This window comes from Mustela lutreola, chromosome X (genome assembly GCF_030435805.1).
Source record: "Mustela lutreola isolate mMusLut2 chromosome X, mMusLut2.pri, whole genome shotgun sequence".
Lineage (NCBI taxonomy): Eukaryota > Metazoa > Chordata > Mammalia > Carnivora > Mustelidae > Mustela > Mustela lutreola.
In genome coordinates this window covers 111960737-111987336 of record NC_081308.1, presented here as the reverse complement: position 1 = coordinate 111987336, position 26600 = coordinate 111960737, and the positions used below count along the sequence as shown (strand labels likewise).

Here is a 26600-nt window from a genome sequence, read left to right as displayed (position 1 = left end):
GACCCGAGCTGAAGGCAGAGAAGCTTAACCCACTAAGCCACCCAGGTGCCCCTGTACCTGCTATCTTAAATCAAGGGTGCTACATTGTTACTGCAGGTGCACATTAGAAATGATGTGAGGCTTTGGCCTGAGTGACTTAGTTTGTCCCTGCCTACAATGAATGCTGTTCCGTATTGCTGAGCTGTAATGGTTGTCTGTGTTCACTGTGCCACATGGAACATAGGGGCCACAGCTTTGGGATACAGGTGAATGGCTTATTGCTTACCTATTTGGAGAGCTGAGTTTCTGTCCTCAGTCTTTTGGACTTGAGCTCTCTTCTCAGTTGGCAGTGTATTTGTAGTTCTGTATCTAAAACACTAGAGTTTCTGTTGGTCACTGCTACTGTAGCTTTTTCTCTTGATTGCTGGTTCCATCATAACTGTTTGTGTGCTCTGCTACCCTTTCCCTTTTATATATATATTCTCTCTCTCTCTCTCTCTCTCTCTTTTTTTTTGGTTCTTCATTATCTTCTCACTTCTTCCAGTCTTTACTTTTTTTTTTTTTTTTTTTTTTTTTACATTTTATGTGAAGATGCTCTCCCTTTCCATTCCCTGGCAAGCAGTAAAAGCACTTATTTCTTTTTGCATTTTGACCTGATGAGAGCATTCAATACATACTTCAGGTGCATTGCACTGCTCTCTCCTGGTCTGTATTGCCAGGTGAATATGGGCTCTTTTTATACCGCAAAACTTTTTGTTTGTTCTGGGCTTGAGATTTTATTATATAATGTTGGTGTTGGCATAATGCCATTATTGTTACTACCCTATATTACAATATTACAATGATGTATTTTGTTCCACAGTTATAATTACTTTTAAAAATATTTTATTTATTTATTTGTCAGTGAGAAAGAGCACAGGCAGGAAGAGTGGCAGGTGGAGGCAGAGGGAGAAGCAGGCTCCCCGCCAAGCAAGGTGCCCGATATGGGACTCGATCCCAGGACGCTGGGATCATGGCCTGTGCCGAAGGCAGCCGCTTAACCAACTGAGCCACCCAGGTGTCCCCACAGTTATAATTAAATCTAGAATATAATGTGGCAATTAGCAAGGGGTTTAACCCTAAAATACCATGCAGCACGTTAAGAATGGTTTTTATCTTGGTAATATAATTGTACTTAGATGTGGAGAAGATTATATGTCATTCTGGTATGACTTTATATTGTTTACTGTTGAAATAACTCTAAGATTGATATATAAATATACACTGTTAATTAATTTTTCTCAACAGTTTACTTATAATTCATCTCTTGATTTATAGGTCCCAAGGAATCCCGATATTCCAAATCCAGCTGTGGCTCAAAGAGAGGAGCAAAAAAAGATTGATGCAGCTGAACCTCTTACACCAGAAGAGACTGAAGAAAAAGAAAAACTTCTTACCCAAGTAAAATATTTTAAGTGACTGAAGTGTTTCTAATTAACTGGTAGAAAAAAAAATACAGAACACATTTACCTTTTATTGTATGGGCTGATTAGACACATCAACCACACACAGGGCTATTTTGTAAACATACATTTACATCAGCTATTCCTATTTTTTATCCTGTTTATAGAATACACCCATTTGGAAATGCTAGGAAATACATAAATGCAAAATATAAGTGTCAGTTATTTCTATGAAGTCATACATTTTATCAATTATGTTAACCATGTAAGACTCCTGATAAGCAATAAGTACTAGAATATTCTTGAAAGTTTACATTTATTTTATTGATTGTAAACTGTCCTCTGAAATTATACTCTACTAATCTTTTATTTAATTTTCAAAATGCCTTTTATCTTGTCTTGGAAAGAGCTTTAATGTAACAGTGAGAGAGTTCTGAAACTTTGTAAGGTGATTATTGTATAATTAAAAGCTAATAGTTACTAAATATGGAACGTTTTCATTTGAGCAAAATAATAATGCTTTCTGGTCATTGTGGCTTTAATAAGTCTTATGAGTGTAGAAACAATATACAAATAATCTATAGAAGATGAATAATCCATAGGAGATTAAAAAATTATAGCTTAAAAAACTTTTGCAAGATAATAAACAAACATGTATACTGTATGAAACCACCTTAGTGTAGAAAGATGCCAGCAAGATTTATTTATTCAACAAATTCTTTTGAACAATATGCAAGGCACAGTGCTAGGAAAGTTGCCACATTAATTATTGAGAGGTAGTTTTTGTATTTATGTCTTATTTATTATATAGGTTTCTTCTTTGTTATGATGTGTAATTTTACTGAATGAATTTTTACAAATTATATTCATAAGTTTTTGAGCCAAATGCCTGGAAGTTGTAAAGTTTAGTTTGCAAATGTAATTGCAGTTGGCCATTAGGACTTACTGCAGAATAAAATAAAACATTTAAATATTCATGTTTTATTTTCACGATTTATTTCCTGAACATAAAAATAAAGTTATGGTCTTAGAATGCTACTTGGCTTGCAGTATATGGTGAATGTATACTATATTGTGAATATACAGTATCAACTGAGAAATTGCTCTAGTTTGTAATTAGAAGTAAAATCAATTTTTTTGCCCCTCCTAGTAGTTGAATTCACCTTTAAACACTTTCTCTGGTGACTTAAACAATTAATCTTTTAAAAATACCATGGCAAAGATACAAAATGTGGGGTCATCTGAAATCTTCATCAGCTAAAGGCTTGAGATAGAGTCTTGAACAGCCAGGGAGGGATATCACATTGTTATGGGTTTGGATATAAGGAATGGAAAAAAATTCTTGGTTTTATGACTTCACAGACATACTAATAATACCAAAGAGATTTAGGACATGATTGGTTAAACTGTTCTGTCTTTTAATAAAGAAAGTGAGTGGGATCAATAATATTCTGTTTATAGAAATTCTATTTATGAATACAATTTTGAATAGAAATGATTTATTCACAGTACAGTTGATCCTAGACAACATGGGAGTTAGGGTGTTGATCCCCTATGTAGCTGAAAAATTTCCTGTAACTTTTGACTTAAATAACATCCTACTGTTGTCTGGAAGCCTTACCGATAGCATAAACAGTTGATTAACACATATTTTTTATGTTACATGTATTGCATACTGTATTCTTACAATAAAGTAAGGTAGAGAAGAGAAAATGGTATTAAGAAGATCATAAGAAAGAGAAGATACATTACAGCACTGCACAGTATTTATTGAAAAACCCATCTATAAGTGGGCCTACACGATTCAGACACATGTTCTTCAAGTCACCTGTAGTTTGGAATGATGTGAAGAAGAGCTTCACATTTTTTTCTGCATTCTTATTTTTTCCTCTGTGTTTTTTGATCTAATGCGATCACATTCCTTTCGTAATTTACATAGGGAACAGATCTTTGAAAAAAACTGCTTAAGTACTAGAATATCAGGGTTTTATTATTTGTATTAGCATTTTTGTATCATTGCATTTGTATTTTAATGTAGGCATCTATTAAATACGGAATTAAAAACTGCACAATATCTTGGAACTACAAATCCATTCATAATACTTGGAGAGAAGTGCATTCTCTTCATGATAGAAAAGCAGTTATTTTTATAGCACTCCACTTCTCTTTCTAAAAAAACCTGGGATTTTGTAAGGAGGGGCACTTTAAGGCTTTTAAACTATTTTTAATGTATCATTGTATAGAAAGTAAAACAATAAATGGGTTTGCTAATTTAAGTTGTATTGATAATGCTTAATTTCTGTTCACAGGGATTCACAAACTGGACTAAGCGAGATTTTAACCAGTTTATTAAAGCTAATGAAAAGTACGGAAGAGATGACATTGATAATATAGCTCGAGAGGTGGAGGGCAAATCCCCTGAGGAGGTCATGGAATATTCAGGTTTGTATATGACCTTAAAAATAGTATTTAACTGTAACCTTATTCATTTCTTTAGTGTCAATTTAATTGTATCATTGTTCAGAGATTTTCTAAACTTTTTACAAATAAAGTGTAAGTGAAAATATAAAATATAATTGTATTTCCACAAAAATGGAAATTATCTAATTATCTAAATTATCTAATTATTGATTAGAATTAGATATTTAGAAATCATCTAAAAAATTATCTAAATGGACTGCTATTATCATCAGTAGTTAGCTAATAGAGATAAGTAAAGCCCTAATGAAACAAAGGTAGCTATTGAATGAGCGTTGAAAAATTTAGTTTCCCACTTTCCCATCTCTGGAATTTGGTCTTCTGGGCAATTCAGATCTGAGACTTTAGGTTCAAAGGATTGGCTTAGTGTCTTTCTAGGTCATCCTTGAAGTAGAAAATTCCTCTCAGGCCATTTTATATCTTCATACACCCTCAGGGTTCCAGTCAACTCCAGGCAGGTCACGTGCATTCCATTAACTTGGGGCAAGCTGGAATAGATCTAAAAAGCCTGGTTGAATAAATCTTTTGATTGGCTCTAGAATCATCTCTCTTTCTTACTCAGCTGTGTCTTTGGTCTTGAAGCATATGGAGTTAATACTAATTCCCATGTCACAGCACATCCAACCTCAGGCTTCTGAAACAAATCTTATTAAAGATAGGTAATTATCTCTAGCAAGTTTTCTATATATAGGATAGCAAGTTTCTAACTTCCAAATAGGTTGAACTTTCACATTTAGTCTGAATATGAACTGTTTAGAGTCTAGAGCATTTTTTCTTATTGAAGCAATAATACAAAGGTTTAGATTTCAGTGTTAACCTCTCAAAGTCTATTTAGCTTAACAACTGAAATTCTGTGTTTTTTTAGTGGTAAAGAGCAGGGAGGAAACGTTATAGTACTAATAATTACACTGACAATTGACACAAGTTAGGAACAGCTTTTAATTTATCTAGAGTGTTAGTGCTTGAAGAAATCCAGGTTCTTTGAGAAAAGATGCTTTTTATTTTAGAAATCTGAAAGGGTTTCTGGTGATTACCAGGGAATTTTGAGGCTGATTATATTGAGTTTTTATTTCATATAACATCAAATTTAAGAACTACCTTTTCCTTGATTCCAGCATAACATTACTATTACTCTTAAGCTTTACCATATAGTTTAGGGCATTTGGGGTCTTAGAGAGGGCAAAAATAGATGAGAGAGAGAAATTCTAGTAGCAAGAATAGAATGAAAAGAGTCTAAGATTTTGTGCAGAGAGATTTTTCTGAAATAGAATTTTCTTTAAAATAGCATCAATGTGTATGAAATTGTAAGAAAACAAGTGATTAAAAAAATACCATGTCAGATGTTCTGGTGGCATGACTACCTCAGGACAGCTTAAATAGGGTCATGTTAGAGAGTAGGGAGATTAGAATGACTTCATGTAGCTTGTTGTAATAAAAGAAAATACAATTGGCTGTTTGTGGGTATATCATACATAGCAGGCATTTATATGATGAGTGAATAAGTAGAATGAAAAATGAACAGAGGTGCTTATGAAAGTCAGAAGGTGCCAGTTCCTCATGTGATGCTGAGATGGGTGGTTAATGTCCAGTGCAAAGAAGAAAATGGCCCACTACGGTACAAATTCTGTGCTCTTGGCTGGATGTTTCCCCCTCAAATTTCTATGTTGAGATCATAACCCTCAGCGTGATGGTATTAGCAGATGGGGGCTTTGGGATAGGTCATAAAAGTAGAGCCCTTATGAATGGAATTAGTGCCCTTATAAAAGACCCCAAAGAGCGCTCTTTCCTTTTCCACCATGTGAGGACACATTGGGAATACGGTCATCTATGAACTAGAGTGTGGGCTCTCACTGGACTTGGCATCTGCCAGCACCTTGATCTTGGAACATCCCAGCTTCTATAACTGTGAAAAATAAATGTTTGTTGTTGAAGCCCCACCCCCACAAAAATAAATAAAAGTCAGAGAGCTCTAACATTCCTTTTATGATAGGCTCTAAAAACGAAAAGTTTGAGAAGGTAGAGTATGGTATTAAAAAATCTTTCACTGAAGTCATAACATGTGATATAATACAGCCAAATTATTTGAATCATACATAAAATTTGGGTGACTTTGTTGGGTTTTTTGTTTTTTGTCTTTAAGAGAAAAGGCTATTTTAAGTAAGTTTAGAAAACAAGATACAGGTCATTGGAAATATTATAAGTATAGTGAGTGGTTCCAAAAGTAAAGCAAGTTTTGGTATAAATTGCTGTTTCTTAGGAAGTTTGAGTAATCTGTTGATAATGGGTTTCATTTTTTTTAAAGATTTTGTTTTTTATTTGATAGGCAGAGATCATAAGTAGGCAGAGAGGCAGGCAGAGAGAGAGGAGGAAGCAGGCTCCCTGCAGAGCAGAGAGCCTGATGCGGGGCTCGATTCCAGGACCCTGGGATCATGACCTGAGCCGAAGGCAGAAGCTTTAACCCACTGAGCCACCCAGGCACCCCAGTGGTTTTCATTTTTGGTTTTGCATGCTGGGAAGCTATGTTCTTTAAGTTTATATGGTCACCGTCTCTTCTTTTTATATGTTTGGTCCTTTCTGTATCATGTTTGAATGAACACATAGCTTAAATTAGTGTCTGTAGTATCTTGAAATTCTAGTCATTTGGTGTTGATAACTAAAAATTCCATATTTCATGAAAAGAAATACATGAATTATTCTTTATTTTTTATTAATTCTTTGTTATCTTAAAGAATTATTAGGGATCTTAATTCTTTGTTTTATAGCTCCTTGGATTCATTTGCTTAAGATGGTAGTAAAGTTACTGAAAAGTAATAATTCTGTTTTTCAGCTGTCTTTTGGGAACGTTGCAATGAATTACAAGACATTGAAAAAATTATGGCTCAGATTGAACGTGGAGAAGCAAGAATTCAACGAAGGATCAGTATCAAGAAAGCCCTGGATGCCAAAGTACTATGTTTCATAATTTTCAAATTATTATTAGACTATTTTAATTGACAGTATGATTAGCTTTGAGTTATTGCACATTTAGCTAAAATCACTATTTTGTTTAAATTTACAGATTGCAAGATACAAGGCTCCATTTCATCAGTTGCGTATTCAGTATGGAACCAGCAAAGGAAAGAACTATACTGAGGAAGAAGATAGATTCTTGATTTGTATGTTACACAAAATGGGCTTTGATAGGGAAAACGTATATGAAGAATTAAGACAGTGTGTACGGAATGCTCCTCAGTTTAGATTTGACTGGTTTATCAAGTCTAGAACTGCCATGGTATGTATTCTTTTCTTACTTATTTCCTTCAACTTTTTATCTTGAAAAATCTCAAATATTGTATATTCTTCATTTAGATTCTCTAATTGTTAACATTTTGTCCTCTGCCCAGATACGTACTTAACATACATGCGTAGAATCTATATATACATATAGAATCTGTATTTTACATTCAGAAATACAGAAATATATCTATATTCAGAAATACAAACCTGTATCTGGTATTCATAAATCTACAAATCTAGATTTCTGAGCCAGTTGGTAAGTTGCAGACATCATGAGTGTTCATCTCTAAATACTTCAGCATTTATCTGCTAAAAATAAGGACCTTTTCTTACATAACCATAATAGCTTTATCCTACCTGACAATGTTAACATTGATTCAGTAATGTCATGTAGTATACATTCCCCGTACAAAATTGTCCAGGTGTTCCCAAGGCGTCTTTCAACTCTTTTTTTAAAATTGATGATCCACGCAAAGTTCACATACTGCATTTAGTTGTTGATTCTCTTCAGTCTCTTTCAATCTACAACTTTTTCTTTTTCTTTTTGTTTTTTATGACAGTGGCTTTTTTAAGGTGCCTGGGCTTATTGTGTTGTAGAATGTCCCACATTAACTCATTTGCTTATTGTTAAATTTAGGTTAAGCATTTGGGGCAAGAATGTACATAAGTGATGTGTACTTACCACATCACATCAGGAGGCTCGTTGACATAGGTTGTCCGCTCTTGGTAATGCTAAGTTTGATCACTTGGTTAATCTGATGACCACCAGAGCTTTAAAGGTACCTTCCCCCTTTGTAATTAGGCAGGTGATACTTGAGGTGGTATGAATGACCTAAGGATTTGTTTTTAATGAGAAGGAATTTTTGTTCAAGTTGAATCTTTAAAAGAATATGATACAAGAGAGAATAATTAAGTAGAAGAGATATTTTAGCTTTGTGCAATTTACTTCATTACTTTCTAACATGAATTCTGTTCCTGTTAAATTCTACTGCTGCTTGACAGTGTTCAAATTGATACTGAACACTTTTTTAAGTGCAACACATTTTTAATGTTAGGATTGTCAGTCTTTTGTCAGCTGAGGTAATTAAGACAAAATAGATTTATATAGCCTAAAAATTAAAAGAACCAGAAACAAACAATTTAAACAATGGACATTTTATTTTAGAGAGGTAGAGAGAGAAATGGGGGGAGAACAAGACAGAGGGAGAGGGAGAGAGAATCTTAAGCAGGCTCTATGTCCAGTGCTGGAGCCCAACGTGGGACTTGATCTCACAACCCTGAGATCGTGACCTGAGCTGAAATCAAGAGTTGGCCGCTTAACTGACTGAGCCACCCAGGTGCCCCTGAACAATGGACATTTTTAGGTAGTTGGTGTTTATCATAAGTGTTTTCTTGGCCTAAAGTGTGAATAGGGGTATGAAACAGTGCTTAATACTTTATTTGATTCATTTTATATTTTCAGTTCAAGCTGAATAAAAGGAAAAGAAAAATCTGAGTTGCTATATTGAAGACACTAATTTGGGTAGATACTTTATAAGATCAAATATTTCTTAAAACTTGAACATAAATTTAGAGTGGTCTTGGATTATTAGAATGTTTATGGAATGCATAATGCTGGAGAGCTAGTAAATACTTTGGATTAAGCCAGGATTCAGAAGGAACTAGAGAAATTGGAATGATGGACAGGTTACGTCTCACAACATGACATTTAATAGGGATAAATTTATTTATTTATTTATTTATTTTGAATGTGTAGAAGAATATTTATTTTTTTAGTTAGTTCAGTTAGCCACTGTATGGTACAAAATTTAAAGTGCTATGCTTGGGGCACCTGGGTGGCTCAGTGGTTTGGGCTGCTGCCTTCAGCTCGGGTCATGATCTCAGGGTCCTGGGATCGAGCCCCGCATCGGGCTCTCTGCTCCGCAGGAAGCCTGCTTCCCCTCTCTCTCTCTCTCTGCCTGCCTCTCTGCCTACTTGTGATCTCTGTCTGTCAAATAAATAAATGGAATCTTTAAAAAAAATAATAAAGTGCTATGCTTACACCAAAGAATATGAAGAGGTATATATGTTAATAAGATATAATAGGAAGATCGAATTAAAAATAAAAAATAATCTGTAGCATGAAAAGCTGATGTTTGAGAGAGGAAAGAGTTGTTTAACAGGGTACTTTAGATGATTGCAATAGATTATTGAGGAACAATGTAAATAGCTTTTCTATTATTTTTGAAAATGAGATTCTCTTTTGACTGAAGACTTTGGCAGTGAGCTAGTTGGTCTTTTAAGGTATCTTCTAGCACAGTGCATTTATGACCATGTTTAGCAGAGAACTCCTTTGAAAAGCCATGAATTTAAAAATTTTAGCCATTTGGAGTTTTATGTGTGTAATGATCTCATGTAGAGCAGCATCAACAGCTTGTAAAAGACAAATGCCTACCTGCATTTGTCAATGAATCATGTTTCAGTTCGTAAGTGCCCTTTTATGTGATAGAACATTTGCTGAATTTTGAGTATTATTTCAATGATATCTTACTCATTTTTTAAAAGGTTGAGAGTTTAATGCTGTTTCCAGTTTCTAGAATAATTAAACTAAAGCAGAGGATGGAACAGATTCAAAAGTGCAAGAAAAACCTTACATTATTTGTAATAAGAACATGGCTATAGAACCACATAACTTTATTTTATTTTCTAAGAAAAAACCCTGGTATATTATTATCAACCACTAGATGTCTCTGAACTCCTTTGTAAAGATTCTTATTTCCCTCTGTCTTCTACAAAGCATTTACTTCTTTCTTTACCAAGAGATTTAAATCTCCAATGTATATTTTCCAAAGAGCAGATATTAACTAATTATGTGATTACACAGTGAAACCTTTATTTTGTCTGTTAATAACGAAGATACCTTTGTCCTTCCGTGAGGTGGAATTTATGATTTCTAAAGAATCTGTAAGAACATATTATGGTTTATTTCATATTTAAATATTTTAATCCAAAGCTTTTTGTTAGTTAACTTTTCTGTCATATTGTTTTTATTTCCCTCCTGTTTAGTGGATAATTTATGTTTATATTTCTGGATTTAGAGTATAGGTAATATATTTTAGAACATGTATATAGTTAGACTGTCTTTTTGGAATATTTCATGGCATTATCAGTCATTAAGGAATTAAAGGAATGGATTATTAATAATTCTAGATGATCCCTTTGCCCTGTTATTTTATTTTATTTTTTAAAGATTTTACTTGTTTATTTGACAGAGAGATACACAGCTAGAGAGGGAACACAAGGAGCGGGAGTGGGAGAGGAAGCAGCAGGCCTCCTGCCGAGTAGGGAGCCCGATGCGGGGCTTGATGTGGGGCTCAATCCCAGGACCCTGGGATTGTGACCTGAGCCCAAGGCAGATGCTTAATGACTGAGCCACCCAGGCACCCCTGCCCTCTTATTTTAAATAATTGCTCCTTTATAGTGAATCACATGCACAGTCTAGGAAGAGGAACTTCCTCTTGAAGAAGGCAGTTGTATTTTCCAAAGTTAATTTGTTTGATTGAAAAATCCTATCTTAGAACTACAAAGGTTGTAATTTGATACATTATGTGAGTGTCACTGTGTTCAAATTAAAATCTTACTGAGTAAACTTTAAACTTAGCTTTACTAAAGGAGCTGTCTTTAAAAAACATAGTTTTCTTAAAGGTGACTCTTTTTCCCAGAGATGCCAATAAATAGTGTGAAATACTTTGGAAAAAAGTGAGAACGTTGATAGTTATATTTTATTCAGCCATTTCAGAGTACTGAATATGTGGCTTCTGACTTAACTAACAGTCTTACAGTGCTTAAAGGCATGAACCTCCTCTTCTAAATATGTCTCACTTTGAAAGCCTTCAGCTAAAGTATGAAGATTTCTTTGAGGCTCTTCTCCATTTAAAAATGCTGGCTATACAAAAGAGAAAATGAGTTTTAGTTCTATTTCTATGTGCTAAAAAGATTGTGATTTTTTTCTCTGAGGACTTGTGTGGTCTTTAAGTAAGTAATCAGTCGCTATTGAGCGTGCATAAACAAGTAGGAAGGATGTGATCAATTTAGATTTTTAAGCTCAGAGCATGTGAATCGCCTTACCATTTTCTTGCTAAGAAAGATGTCTTATAATGGGGTCTTAATCTTAGGACTTTCAAAGATCAGAATTAAAAGGACTTTACTAAGTGACTATTCGGAAATGAATACTCTGTGTTTATGTAGTATCCTTTATGTAATACTTGCCAATCTGTTTACTAACATTAGCTCATTAATTTTTTTGCCATTCCTTTTAGGGAGTGAGTTTCAGGGTATTATCTCCATTCATTTAGTAACAGACTTAATGTGACTGGGAGATGTGAAAAGAATCTGAGAGATTCAAAAGATCTAGCACGTTATTCAAGTTTACTGGAAAGGGCATGTGGAAGATACCCAATGTTTAATTCCTTAGACCTCCTTAGGTGCTTTTAAGGACTTATAGGAGAAAAGGCAGAATTTTAACTCTTTGAGATGAAGAACATTTCTTTTTTTTTTTAAGATTTTATTTATTTATTTGACAGAGAGAGATCACAGGTAGGTAGAGAGACTGGCAGAGAGAGAGAGAGAGCGGGAAGCAGGCTCCCTGCTGAGCAGAAAGCCCCATGTGGGACTCGATCCCAGGACCCTGAGATCATGACCTGAGCCGAAGGCAGCGGCTTAACCCACTGAGCCACCCAGGCGCCCCGAACATTTCTTGATATAGCCATTTATTGCATCATTTGCAGGGTTGCTTTGACTTTTAATTTTAGTCCAAAAACATTCTTGCCTTTTAGCCTCTGAAGAGTTTTTTCTTTCTCCTCTCAGCCACCTCAAGAAGCTGTGTGCTCATTTGCCTGTAGCCATGTACCTTGGAGTTGAATCAAAGTATTAGTAATGAATTGTTTACAGTTACCCTGTCTTAGGTAGTTAAATGAATTTTTCTGATAGCATCTCAGAGAAAGAATTGTACACGGTCATATACACCATAATAAAATTCTACCTTATTACTGTTTGTTTTCAAATCACAACTCTATTATTAATCAAAGTGTTCCTTATTTAAAATTAAGACAATGACATTCCTCATTAGAACTGTAGGAGAAAAAAAATACTTTTTAGAAAATATTGCTATAGCTTTTTATTAGCTTGCTTCCTTTTTATGGATTTATCTATAGCAAATATTAATTAGGTTATTAGTTTGGGACATGATATTTTATAAATTATCTGTCCAATTACAGAGGATTTTTTAAATAGATACTTTAGAAAAATGAAAGTCAAATTCAAAAATTTCCAACTTGTTCTGTAGCAACAATAACACTTTTGTGCTTATGCAACATAGTCCAGGAAATTTCATACATAATGCTGCTTGTGACATTTTATTTTATATATTAGTACTTAATTGTGTGTTAATACCCAATGTTGGTATCTTAGAGCATTACAATGAAATATGAAAATATGATTTAATACACTATTGGTAAAATTGGTAAACTGTAAAATATATTGATGGGTTATTCTTGACTATAGTATTATTAAAATATGAAAAACAAAATATATTTATGCTCATGGGGTAGTGTTCCTCGTGCATCTAAAAGAATAAAATGTTCCTTTTGAGCCTTAATTTTAGAAAAGGTTCTATACAGAGGCATGTATAGGAGAGGTAGTGTTTACCTTTGCCTTGAGGGTTAGGTTAGAGGAACTGCTTCCCAGAAGAGGTCCTTCTTGGATCTGAGTCTTGAAAAACTAGGAGTTGGCCATGGGACTACATTCCAGGTTGTGGAAATATCATATGCAAGGGTATAAGCAAGCACAGCATATTCAGAAATTGCGGGTAGGTTAGTATGGTAGGGTGTGAGGAGGGAAGTCTTGGGCGATGAGGAAATAGTGGGCTGCCACATTATGAAGGGCCTTGGCTGCTGTTCCGTTATTAGTCTAGAGGAAATGGAGGGAGTCACTGAAAGGCTTTACTAGGGCAGTGACAATGATCAGATTAACATTTTAGAAATAGTGTTCTATGGAAATGGGCATATGTCTACCTCAGTTACCACATAAGCTGATAATATCCAAATTTGTATCTCTGTCTTTCCTCTGTTCCTCCAATTTTTTCCCTTCCCTTGGCTAATATATTCACCATCTGCCCCAGAGTCTTTTCTTTTTTTTGTAACTGCTGCTCTCTTAACCTTCAAGTGAAATTAAGTTATATCTAAAGGGACCAGCAGGACACCTTGCACAAAGTAGATATTTAGTGAATAAACGAGCACGGAACTTTTGTGCTTCAGTTGACTTCTATCTCATAAACTCCTATAGTTGGATCAGATTTAGATAGAAAGTAAAGAAATCTAGCAATGGGTTTAAGTTCTCTTCTTTTCATCTACCTTTTCCTAATGATTGTTTTTGTTTGGCTGTCATCCCTGAAGGCTTTATTATTTCATAAGCTTTTTTTTTTTTATTTGTCAGAGAGAGAGCGAGAGCAAGCACAGGCAGACAGAGTGGAAGGCGGAGTCAGAGGGAGAAGCAGGCTCCCTGCGGAGCAAGGAGCCTGATGTGGGACTCGATCCCAGGACGCTGGGATCATGACCTGAGCTGAAGGCAGCGGCTTAACCAACTGAGCCACCCAGGCGCCCCTATTTCATAAGCTTTAATAGCCTGTTATAAATATGTGTTTTTATTAGCAACTGTAGTATGGGATTGAAGACTGAACTGTTCTAACAGTCTGAAATATGATAAATGCACTAATGGGAGTCCGTTTTATGTATTTTTACTTATGTGTTTTCTTGTGAAGAGATGACAATAACATTTTATAAATAATGATGTGTAAATGGCATCAGTTAACTAAAAGTATCATAACGTTGATACTTGTTAGAGAAATATAGAATATATTTACTGGACTATTAACTCCCATTTAACTGCCAGTATGCTTGGGCCCTAAGATTCTAATATAGAGTGCTGTTGCTTTTTCTTAAAGTATGATAGAGGTTCAAAAGTGACAACCTGGAAAATATACCACAGAATGTACAGTTGAAGGTATTGATTCTTAAAGTAAAGCTAAGGGAGTTAATAAAAGAGCAAAGGAGAAAAACACCCATTATGTTTTACTAAGAAGTGTAGAAGAAAATTCTGACTTTATAGAACTACCTACAAATTTAGAGGCACGAATGTGGAGGGCAATTTATTTATTTATTTATTTATTTAATGCCCTTGTTCATTCACCTGCTTTTGACTTTGAACTATATAACAGGCACAGACCTTCTGTCATTCAGACTTAGGTAGGCTGAGTGTCTAGGATTTTAGTATATAGGAAATGTAATGTGGAGCCTCTTTAATCTCTTTCAATAAGTCACTTCAAGTCTACTGATGCTTTCTGTGCCTTTTGAATTGATGCTTTGAAGCTGAGTGTTGGGGCAAAGGATATTTGAACTTGGTGCCTGGCATGATTGATATTCACTGCACAGTAAGGGGCAATGCTGCTTATTGCAAACATTTCATCATTTATTAAGTAAAGGTAGAGATATATATCCTAGTATTCAAAAGTTGGAACTTGGATGACTTTGCATTGAGTAGAATAACAAACGATTAGAAAGGTATGGAAAACTGAGGCAGCATAATTTGTTTAAAGTAAATCTAAAGGGGCGCCTGGGTGGCTCAGTGGGTTAAGCCGCTGCCTTCGGCTCAGGTCATGATCTCAGGGTCCTGGGATCAAGTCCTGCATCGGGCTCTGTGCTCAGCAGGGAGCCTGCTTCCTTCTCTCTCTCTCTCTGCCTGCCTCTCTGCCTACTTGTGATCTCTCTCTGTCGAATAAATAAATAAAATCTTTAAAAAAATAAAGTAAATCTAAAGACTATAGTTTAAAACAGGGTTTGCCAAACTACAGACCCCCTACCCCGACCTGTTTTTCTATGGCCTATAAGCCAAGAGTTATTTTTACATTTTCAAATGGCTGGAAGAAAATTAAAAAACTATTATGTGATATGTGAAAATGATACAAATTTCAAATTTTTGTATCTGTAGATAAGGCTTTATGGGAACACAGCCACACTCACTCATTCGTGTATTGTCTACAGCTGCTTTCATGCTACAGTGGCAGAGCTGAGTAGCTGTGACAGAGACTGTGTGGTCTGCAAAGCCGAAAATACGTACTATTTGGCTTTTCACAGAAAAAATGTGCGCTCTGGTTAAATGAAGGATGGGTAAAGGGAGAGCCTCTTTAGCCTAAAAGAGAGGTGTTTGGGAGGTCTGGTGGTGATTGTGGTGGTGGCCTGAGAGCTGCCTTGTAATATCTGAAGGATTGTCATACAGAAGAGGGAATCAGTTTGTTCTCTGTGACTTCAAAAATTAGACCTAGAACCCATTGTGGGAAATATAAGGCAGTACTGCATTAGGGAACATTTTCAACTTGTCCAAAGGTGGAATACAGAGCCTTGGAAGGTAATCCATTGGTAGTGCCATCATTGGAAGAATTCAGAAAGACCAGCCAATTAACTAGCAGAGACCCAGTAGAATGGATACAGCATCAACTTGAATGATTTTTAAAGATCCTAATCTTGAGAGTCAGTGACTTTATGAACTCATGCTATTGAGAGTCTGTTATCAAGGGAAGATTTCCAAGTACAAAATACATCTTTGATTACATCACCAGTTCTGCTCAAAAATCCATTAATGAGATCCTTTTGTCAGCTAAATTCAGTAAAATTCCTAAGTTCTTCACTGTTAGTGTCTAGGTTCTTTGCCCTTTGATCCAAACTTAGCTTTATCACTCTTACTCTGTACAGCATCTCCCAAGTACTGCCCTGAAGAAATTTGTTTAACTTTTTAAAAATCCAGTATTTCCCACATGTGTAGCAACACAGTACTTTTTTTTTTTTTTGCCACAGATACTAACACCAGTTTTCCATTTGTCATTTTCTTTTTATTTTTTTGAAGATTATATATTTATTTGAGAGAGAGAGAATGAGAAAGAGAGAGAGCATGGGGGAAGAAGGAGTAAAGGGAGAGGGAGAGAATCTCAAGCAGACTTCATGCTGAGCACAGAGCCCAGCACAGGGCTTGACCTCATGGCCTTGAGATCATGAGCCAAAACCAAGTGAGACGCTCAACTGACAGAGCCTCCCAGGCGCCCCCTCCATTTGTCATTTTCTCACCCTCTTCAGTTTTTTTTTAAAGATTTTATTTATTTATTTGACAGAGAGAGATCACAAGTAGGCAGAGAGACAGGCAGAGAGAGAGAGGAGGAAGCAGGCTCCCCGCTGAGCAGAGAGCCTGATGCGGGGCTCCATCCCAGGACACTGGGATTACAACCTGAGCCGAAGGCAGAGGCTTTAACCCACTGAGCCACCCCGGTGCCCCACCCTCTTCAGTTTTTTTATTGTTTTTTACATACTCTCTTCCTCTTGTGTGCTGTTTTTCTTCCTCCAACTTCATTCTTAAGTCCAGCATTGATTGGGAAATGGTAAAAGATAATTAGATCACAGAATTGTGGAAACAGAGACCACAAGAAACATTCCTTGTAGCCCCAGGAAAATAAGAATATAAAGATGTACACGAATTTAGAAGAATGTGGGTGTGAAAGGAGAAATTGTATAAGGTGAAGGTGCTTTTGACATAATGAAATTTTTCATTCACTGAGTTATTCAAAAAGCGAGTCACCATTTTTATTGATAATCTGGCCTTCTGCCTTGTAATTTCTGGTTTTAGCTAGTGTTCTGTTTATGATACCATCCGTTTAGTCAGTCAGTGCTTAAGCATGTGAATAAAAAATGGGGTTGGTATCTGTAAGGAAAGGTGACATTACATATGCTAGGAAGGTAACATCCATACTGTTCCATTCCTTGGTGCCTTTCTCTTGAGAGGGTATTTTTCTGTGTCTGGAGTAGTTAGTGACATGTTAAAAGGAATGAAGATAAGAACTTATTATACAGTCTATTTATAGTCATTTGGAAATGTTCTACTTCCCTGAATATGAGACAGTCTCAAAAGTATTATTTTTTTCCTCTGAATCACCTTATATGAACCATGAACATGTATCTAAAGATAACTGCAGTCACTGGCAACTATTACTTATTGAGAATAATAACAGCCAGAGGGTATAGCTTAATGATTCAAGAATCAGCTTTACATAAAGACTCTATCTAGTCTCCCTAGAAACCAACAATCAAATCTTATCAGGGCCAACCTAACCCTTTTTATAAAAGATAAATTGGATAACATGCTGTTTAATTTGTATGTGTGTTATTGAATGAAGCTATGAAGAGTATTTGGTCTGCATATTAAAGATACCACTATTGTTTTGGTAAGTAAGGATGTTATTTTTCCTGAATTATTTAACCTTGGGTAATTGGGGATGCAGGAGATAACTTGAATGTGCCAGTGTTTTGTAAGGTTATTTTTAATAAATAGTAATTTTTAAAAAAAACATTAAGGAGAATTTGTTTTTCTGGGTAGACTCTCTTTGGTTTTCTGCCTCCTTTTGGGTTTGAAATTTTAGAAAGTAGAACATGCTTGGGTAGTTGATAATCTTTCCATATGTTTCATTTCCTATGTTGTATATCATTTTTTCTGGCTTATAATTTGAAAGTTAAAACCATTTGCCATTTCTTCAAAGCGTATAGGTTGCCCAGGACCTAAATGTTCATTGCAGAAAATTTGGAAAATATAGTCTAGCATGAAAATGAAAATAATAGTTTAGCATTTGTCCTATGTTCAGAGGTAGCTGCTGCTGACTATTCATAATGTTGTAGTTACTATTCTCTTGCTTTTTTTCTCTATACATATATACTGTAAGATGTGTCTGTGTATTCTATTTTCTCTCTCTTTTCTTTAAAGATTTTGTTTGAGAAAGTGAGTGAGTGAGAGAGAGAGAGAGCACAAGTGGGGGAAGGAGCAGAGGGAAAAGGAGAAGTAGACTCCCCACTGAGTGGGGCCCAACATGGTCAGGACTCAATCCTGGGACTCAATCCCGGGACTCTGGGATCCAGACCTAAGCTGAAAACAGATGGCTAACAGAATGAGCACCCTGGTGCCCCTCCACTTTGACATGATCAGAAATTTAGTTCTCAGTATTTCCTGGCTAAAAATAATACTTCTCCAAACATTCTTTTGTAAATTTTTGTATACATCTCTTACTTCCTTCCTTTAAGTTTCTAGGAGTGGAATTGTTAGTTCTAAAGAGGAAATTTTTAAAATGCTCCATTGATATTCCCAAATTGCTTTCTAGAAAGGTATAGAGGTTTTTTTTTTTTTCATTTATTCATTTTCAGGATAACAGTATCATTATTTTTTCACCACACCCAGTGCTCCATGCAATCTGTGCCCTCTATAATACCCACCACCTGGTACCCCAACCTCCCACCCCCCCGCCACTTCAACCCCCTCAGATTGTTTTTCAGAGAGGTATATAGTTTTTTTTTTTTTAACGATTTTATTTTAGTGACCTCCACACCCAAGGTAGGACTCAAACCCACAGCCCAACATCAAGTGTTGCATGCTTCACCAACAGAGCCAGCCAGGTGCCCTGCAAAGTGTAGTGCAGTAGTCTGTTTGGGATGCCATACGGAATACCACAAATGGGGTGGCTTAAACAGAAGTTTTTCCACAGTTTTGGAGACTGGAAGCCCAAGGTCACAGTGCCAGCAGGGTTGGTTAGTGGAGAGGTCTTTCTCCCTGGTTTGTAGATGGTGCCTTCTTACTGTGCTCTCACGTGGTCCTTTCTCTGCACGAGTGTAGAGAAAAGTATCTCTGGGTGCCTCCTTCTCCGCTTGTAAGAACACCAGTCCTGTTGGGTTAGAGCCCTACCCTTACAACCTCATTTAAGTTTTATTACTTCCTTAAAGGTTTTATACTCAAACATAGTCACACTGTGGGAGTGTTAAGCTTAAGCATATAAATTTTGGGGGACTACAATGCAGTCTGTTAACAGGCAGTAACATTGGCATCCCATCATCAGAGAATGAGAGTTCCCATATCCCCATCTTTTTAAAATTTTTATTTATTTATTTTTTAAAAAAGATTTTATTTATTATTTATTTGACAGACAGAGATCACAAGTAGGCAGAGAGGCAGGCAGAGAGAGAGAGGAGGAAGCAGGCTCCCTGCTGAGCAGAGAGCCTGATGTGGGGCTCGATCCCAGGACTCGGGATCATGACCTGAGCCGAAGGCAGAGGCTTTAACCCACTGAGCCACCCAGGCGCCACTCCATCTTTTTTTTAAATGTAGATTTTAAACTTATCTTTTAAAAAAATTTTATTTGAGACAGTGCATACACGCAAGAGAGAGTGAGTGAGCAGGCATGCACAAATAGGGGAAACAGCAGGCAGAGGGAGAAGCAGGCTTCCCACTGAGCAGGGAGTCCAATGTGGGACTTGATCCCAGGACTCTGGGATCATGACCTGAGCTGAAGGCAGATGCTTAATGGACTGAGCCCGTCAGGCAACGCCTGTATCCCCATCTTATTGCCAACACTGGATCTATACAAATACACATGTGTGCACATATCACTGACAATTTAATAAAGATGGCATTATTTTACTTTGCATTTCTTGGATCATTAGTTTCAGTGAAAAATTTTAAAATATTTGGATGTTTTAATTTTCTGTGATTTCTATTATATTTTTTCCATATTTTTGTTGGGGTTCTTAATTGCCAATAAATGGACATTTTCTTCGTGTGTTTAGCTATTTTGTATGTATCAGACATTTTTGCTTATACAGAATAGGAACTATACTTTAAAATATTATTTATCTATGATTTATCTCTAAACACAGCTGAGTATACAGGGTTAATATGTGTGAGTACCTATATTAATGAATCATATGTTTAATGCTCAGCATACATTCATGAAAACCGTTTATAGTTTGGATGCATTGATTCGCTGGCAGTGAAATACAGGTAGTGGCAAGGTTAATGCAAAATCTTTTCAGCTGTTGTTTGCCTTGCATTAACAAATCCGGCAGCATTTCCTGAGATATGCTCCTCAGAGCTCTAATCCCTCAAGACATCTTCTAAGAAGAGATTTCTGCTGGTTCATTAGCTTTGGGAACTGCTTGCAACCTACATCTCCCATCTAGTGCTTGACGGTGCTCAGCAGGAAGTTAAGTCTCTGAGAAGCCCTGGAGTAGAGAAATCTGTTTGACATTTGTAACCTGAATATTTCCAAAACTTACTTTGGCAATAGGATCTTCCTCTCTTTCCTGTTTATGTGACTTTTGTTACCTTTTAATTTTGAGAGGATTTACAGGAAATTATACAAATATATAGGAAAGCCCTATTTACCCTTCACCAAATTTTAACCAATGGTAACATCTTACATAACTATATTACAGGGTCACAATTAGGAAATCCATATTAGTACAATCCATAGAGCTCATTCGTATTTCATTGGTTATACATGCACTCGTGTGTGTGTGTGTGTGTGTGTGTGTGTGTTTCAGTGCAGTTTTATCACATGTAGGTTTTGTGTAGTCAGCACCACAAAGACTCCCTTATGCTGGTTCTTTATAGTCACACACACTCTTCCCCCTGGGCTAGCTCCTGGCCACCATTGATAAGTGCTCTATTCCTAAACTTTTGTCATTTCAAGAATGTTCTATAAATGGAATAATATGATAAATAACCTTTTGAGATTGGCTGTTTTCACTCAGCATAATTCACTTCGGGTTCATCCAGGTTGTTGTGTGTACCAATAGTTCTTTCCTTTCTATTGCTGAATAACATTTCATAGTATGGATGGACCACCATTTGTTTACCCATTCACCCACTGAATAACATTTACCCCTCCTCATCTTTTTGGTGGAATCTATTAATATCCTGTGTGAATATTGTTCTGAAGTATACCAACTTAAGGAATTCTGTACCACAGAAATGATGCCATTAAACAATTACTACTTTTTAAAGATTATGTCTCAGTTGCAGAAATTAAAACTCTCTTATTATCTGGTTTAGGAATTCCAGAGACGCTGTAATACTCTGATTTCATTGATTGAGAAAGAAAATATGGAAATTGAGGAAAGAGAGAGAGCAGAAAAGAAGAAACGGGCAACTAAAACTCCAATGGTAAAATTTTCAGCATTTTCCTAACTTTTAGGTAGATCTCATTTTTTTTACATAATTAAAATGCCTATATTATGTTTAATGCCACATGATACCTATTATAAAAACTTTTTATGAAGTGCTGATTTGTTTTTGACAGAAAAAGAATATGCTACAACCGCATTCCCTATTTGTTTGTAGAGCATATGGTTAGGAACTCCCTAGTAACAGGGCTCAGTATTTAAAAAAAAAAAAATTCCTCATGACTTTAAGCAGAAGTATAATGCAAGTAAAATCCTTTGAATTGAGACTCTGGTTGTCGTGGGGGAGTAGAAGAGGGTTGGGGGGGTGGGGTGGGGCTGAGGTTGAAACTGGGAGTTCTGATTTGATCAAATAAGTTTTCTGATCTTTGTGGAACTATGAGTATAAATAAGAACTTTGAGCAGACAGCAAAGCTTTATTTGGTTTACTTGGTCATAAATTAACTGTTGAATAATAAGATGACTTGATTTTAATCTAGTCAGGTTGCCTTGTATAGCTACAATTTAAAATATTCTTTAATAGATCATTTTATTTGAGTGTGGTTAAATAAACTACCATATTTCATCAAGTCTAAGATGGCTTCCTCTTGTAAGACACAGCATTATTTTGTGTATCACTAAGTAAAACTGCTGCCAGGTAACTAATTTGTCATCATTGGTAAGATGCATCCTGATTTCAGAGGTGCTAAAGTGAAAAAGTAACGCACATCATAGAATATATGAAATATGGTATTTTAATATCTATCATATGGTTTTAAAAAGTAATACATTCATAAATAGCATTTTGTCCAGAAAACTTTAAGTATTAAGTAGTTCTTTAAGATGAAAGTACATTTATAGTACCATCTGTAAGTAGACATTTGCTGACTATTTTTGATGGGTATTTTATGTCTTTTCTTAAAAAAAAAAATCTTTGGAGGTTATTTTACATTGGGTTATATATTTTGTTGGGCTATATAGAACATTAACTGTGAGTATAACATTGAAGTGAATATTCATGTTAAAATTTTTTTTTAATGCATTTACATCCTAGATTTAACATTGTTGGGCCATTTAAAAATGTGCATATTGGAGCAGAACATTAAATCTGTTTCCATTTTAGTCACAGAAAAGAAAAGCAGAGTCAGCTACTGAGAGCTCTGGAAAGAAGGATGTCAAGAAGGTGAAATCCTAAAGCCTAGAAATAAAGTTTTAAATGGGAAACTGCTATTTTCTTGTTCCCATCTTCAAATGCTAATTGCCAGTTCCAGTGTATTCATGGTACTCTAAGAAAAATCTCTTTGGTTTTGATTTCTTGCATATTTTATATATTTTACAATGCTTTCTACCTGAAATGTGTAGCTTTATATTTTATGCATTCTAGTATTTTTGTGTACTGTATTTTGTGCATTTCATGTCTTCATCAAAATCCTCTCAGTCCTTGTTCTTTTTGAAGCTTGTGCTGAGGTTTTAGCTTTTCTATGTTTTATATGCCGCTGCTTTGAAAGAGAACCTAGATTCTATAGCTGTATTATTGTTGTTTCATACTTTAAATTTATATGGCTGTGGAAAAATGAATTAAAATGATTTGAGGAGAAAGACTTTTTCACTTCTTTGTTGCTTTCTTTTCTATTGAGTATGGGCTTGTATGTGTTACTGCATACTGTGATTAGCATAATAATTGTTTCTTTTGAGGTCATCTAAATATTTTTTTCCTAAAGGAATAAAGGGTGAGAACAGAAAAATATAAAAAAAAACCCTAATATTTGATACTGTGCTTGCTGTCAGTATGCATTACATTTAAATTATTCTCTAAATATTCAAGTGGGAAAATATAATAAAGAAATGTCTATAAGAAATTTAATTATTTCCTGTGTTTTGTGCAGTAGAAAAATAGTTGTGTTTATTGAATTGCATTGCTCACTACTGTGTATTTGGTTGAAAGTTAAAGCTTTGCTTGCTGAATTGTGCATGATCTTCTGTCCCATAGAGCCAGTTCGGAGGAGTCTGGGTGTAACATGTAGATTTATTAACAACTAAGTTAAGAGTACAAAATAAGTGCTATGCATGTAGAAGAAGGGGGTCTGGCTTCTATAGGAATACACTTATGCTCGGATAACAAACAATTTCAAAGTGTCAGAGGTTTTATACACCAAGGGTTTAGTTCTTGCTCACACTACAGATTCCACGCAAGTCAAAAGGATAGGAGAATGGGAGGAGACCTCTTCCCCACAGTCACTCAAGGTTCCAGGCTGACTGAGGCTTCAAGGTTTTGTATTGTCGCTGTACCATCTGGAACATGTGGCCTTTTCTGCTGCTGCTGTAGGAGAAAGGCTGAAGAATCTCATGTAGGTTCTTCATTACCTAGGTCCAGACATGGGACATGTGACAAATGTCCCATCTATTTATATTTCATCGTCCTAAAGTAGTCACATGGTCCTATGTGTGTGAAAGATGGCTGGCAAATGTAGGGGAACAAGCGGAATGTTTTACATTACTGCCTCTGCCACAGGGCCTGTTGGCTCAGGAAAGAACCTGTGTCTCTCACATGGAACTGTTAGCATGTGATTAATCAAAATCAAGGTCAGGTTATAAGGGAACAGGGAAAAATGGATTGGAATCTAGTGTGAAACACATAGCAAATAAGCAAAGTTGGGAATGCAGGACAGTGATTTTAGTTATCAAAACAATGTTTGGATCACTAAAGAGTTGCTCCCTCCCTCTACCAAAATCCTTTACATTTCCTATCCGATTCTGTCTCCGGCAAAAGTTGGGTAGCCATGAAATTCACACCCTCAATCTTCTCATAGGGGTTCTGACACCTAGGAATCGATCTAGAATGACAATCCACTGTCTGCTGGACTCTTCCAAGTCTTCATTCATTGTCTAGATTTCATATTTCTTACTGCCATGCTTCTGATTGGATTCCTTTTACTGTTTCTATTCTTAGGACTTAGAGTCTTGTACTCTGTTGGAAGTTGGGGTGAAATTGAGGTGCTATTAGGCAATGAAGTCAGGATGATACTAGGTCAAGGGACAAAGAGTTACCCAAATCTGTCTTAACTACCCTTTCTGTAAGGTCCACAAAACAGGTGAAGGTAAGCAAAGTAATACTGCAGTACCTGGTGCTTTGACTCCAAACTTCAATCCAGAGCTCATAAACCCAAAATAAAATCTTGGAATTTTCTACTCATTGAGATTTAAATGCTGTAGTTACCTGGGCTACAGAAAATGATACCTGGGAGGGTTTTACTGAAACCTCCAAGTTTTGTGTACTGAAAAGTGAGGGGTGTCGACTCTGATCAATCGGCTTAGCATTTCTTTTCTTAGGATTTAAGATATAGGGTGGGAGCTGATACAATTAGGATCTTTAAACTTCTTTTATGGAAATTTGACAATCTCTGCTTGTTCTTTCCCTGTTAACCCAGAGGGGTTAATAGCTAAGCTGTATGTCACTATCTGTTTTAGGGGAGAAAATCTGAAGGTAAGTTCTTCCAGCCTTTTCATGGGGCCATTTTCCCGATCTTTACATGACTCTTAGGAGATTTTCTTGGACCAAAGAGAAGTGAAATTCAACTCTCCAGGATGTTCAATGAATGCCTCTGGTGTCGTCCTCAGAAACTTGTGAAATGGTTTTATCCATGACATTAACATAAAGATTGTACTATATTTAGTGAAAAATTCACCACCTACTCTATTCCTTATCTTAGATTATGTACAGCATTATTGTTGAACATAGCCTACCAAGGAGGCCCATGCAGTGAACACCAGATGATAGCACAGTCCAAATAATACAATGTTGGAGATACAAAATGCCCCGAGTCTGTATTTGAAACCTCTTATTGTCAGTTCTCACAGAGAAATTAAAGTATGATAGACAATTCAAAAGTCCTGGGAAAGAAATCCCATTTCAAACGAGGGACTGAGACTGATAGGGTAGTAGCCCTAGACCTAACTGCCCTTTTGAGGAGAAAAAGCAGGACATGTAGTTTACCAGCTGCTTGGAGGCCAGGGGAAGCAGAAGAGTGTGTTGTTTTCATGACAATCTTGCAAATGTATAATGATCCAGCCCACCAGCAAAAAAGGTCCAATCAATTGTATGAGAATCTGACCCTCCTGATACCTTATTTGCAGAATGTGCAAGAATGGAAGTGAGTAGAAGAACAGGGACCCTGAGTGGTTTTCTTCACTCAGGACCTCTGTAGAAGACAAGAGGTGAATAGGTTTTTCAATAATCCTCGCACAGAGGCACTTGGAAAGCATCTGTCTTGATCCACTGGGTACTCAGGCTCTAATTTCCTTAGAATCAAAAGAAGGTGGTGAGCTCAGTAATCTCTCATTTGCCTGATAGCTATTTGTATCTCAATCTTTATTGCACAGCTCCTTTATCTGCTGGCTCCCTGGCCTATGAGTGGTTTTGCTATATGGAAAATCTGGGTACTTGTTGCATTATACAATTCCCCCTTGAAATATGCCCCCAAACTGGATTCATTGTCTGAGACCTCCCAGTTAAGAGAAGGTATTGCAGCTATCTTAGGTGCTGGGTGTTTGGTTTGAAAAGCCTGAACTCAACTGGTGAAACTATCTACTGTCTCCAAAATAAAATGCTGTTCTTTCCCAATTACTGACAAAGGTCTCCACTGTGGTCTATGTGTTCCTCCTCTATGGTGCAGTAGCCAATGCAGCCAGCTAGTTCAGATTCCTGTGCCAGTTTCAAGGCCCATGGCAGTGCTGGTGTCCACATCACTTTCTCTGTAGCTGTTCTTACCAAATCCTGAACTCAAGTTGTCATCAAATTTCAAACTTCTGTCAGTATTCTATTCCATGTCTCCTTCATTTAGTTTGCCTAAGCTATCCTGCCCAATTGACAAGGGATACGATTTTCCTGTGGTTAAAATACATGTAGCTAATGCTGTTTGTCATGTCCCCTATCCCTCAGCCTTATCATTTTTGTGTACTCTAGCTGATTTGAACTGCCAGTATCTCTTTGTCTAAGGGCTTTGTCTGAGAACTCCATCAGAGGCTTTGGAAGGTTTTTCTACCCTTTGTATGATAGACTGGGGAAACCCAAATTAAGACACTCACCTTGTGTACATAGCTCTTAGCCTTCAGTTATTTCATTAAAAGGTATAGAGTGCTTAAGGAGAGTAATGACCGTATATCATTTATCTGTTCTTAGAAGGTCTACCCCTCTGTGGACACTTAGTAGGTGATAGGATTACATCAGGATATTCTACCCTGGTACGAAGTGCTGGGTTCTGATTTCTCTATGTAAACAAAGGAAACTTTCTCATATAACCAACAGTTATGGCATTGGGAATTATCATTAGGCAGAGGTGAAAGGGTTCCCAAGCTTTTGGTAAGGCCAAAG

The 26600-nt window shown here is 36.2% G+C and overlaps 1 protein-coding gene across 7 annotated transcripts in view; it reads left to right on the top strand.

Moving 5' to 3' along the window:
* The window catches only part of SMARCA1 (SWI/SNF related, matrix associated, actin dependent regulator of chromatin, subfamily a, member 1), a 73211-nt gene extending 50381 nt beyond the window's left edge, over positions 1-22830 (top strand). For 3 of the 7 annotated variants that reach the window (XM_059157447.1, XM_059157453.1, XM_059157446.1), the window contains 6 exons: positions 1297-1419; positions 3731-3863; positions 6727-6845; positions 6958-7170; positions 21123-21233; positions 22353-22830. In XM_059157447.1, coding sequence (XP_059013430.1) covers positions 1297-1419; positions 3731-3863; positions 6727-6845; positions 6958-7170; positions 21123-21233; positions 22353-22424 — 771 coding nt within the window. In that variant the 3' untranslated portion in view covers positions 22425-22830. Of the gene's footprint in view, positions 1-1296; positions 1420-3730; positions 3864-6726; positions 6846-6957; positions 7171-21122; positions 21265-22283 lie in introns of all 7 variants that reach the window. The other 4 variants (XM_059157452.1, XM_059157448.1, XM_059157450.1 and 1 more) reach the window with 3 other exon arrangements.
* Positions 22831-26600: the final 3770 nt, after the last annotated feature.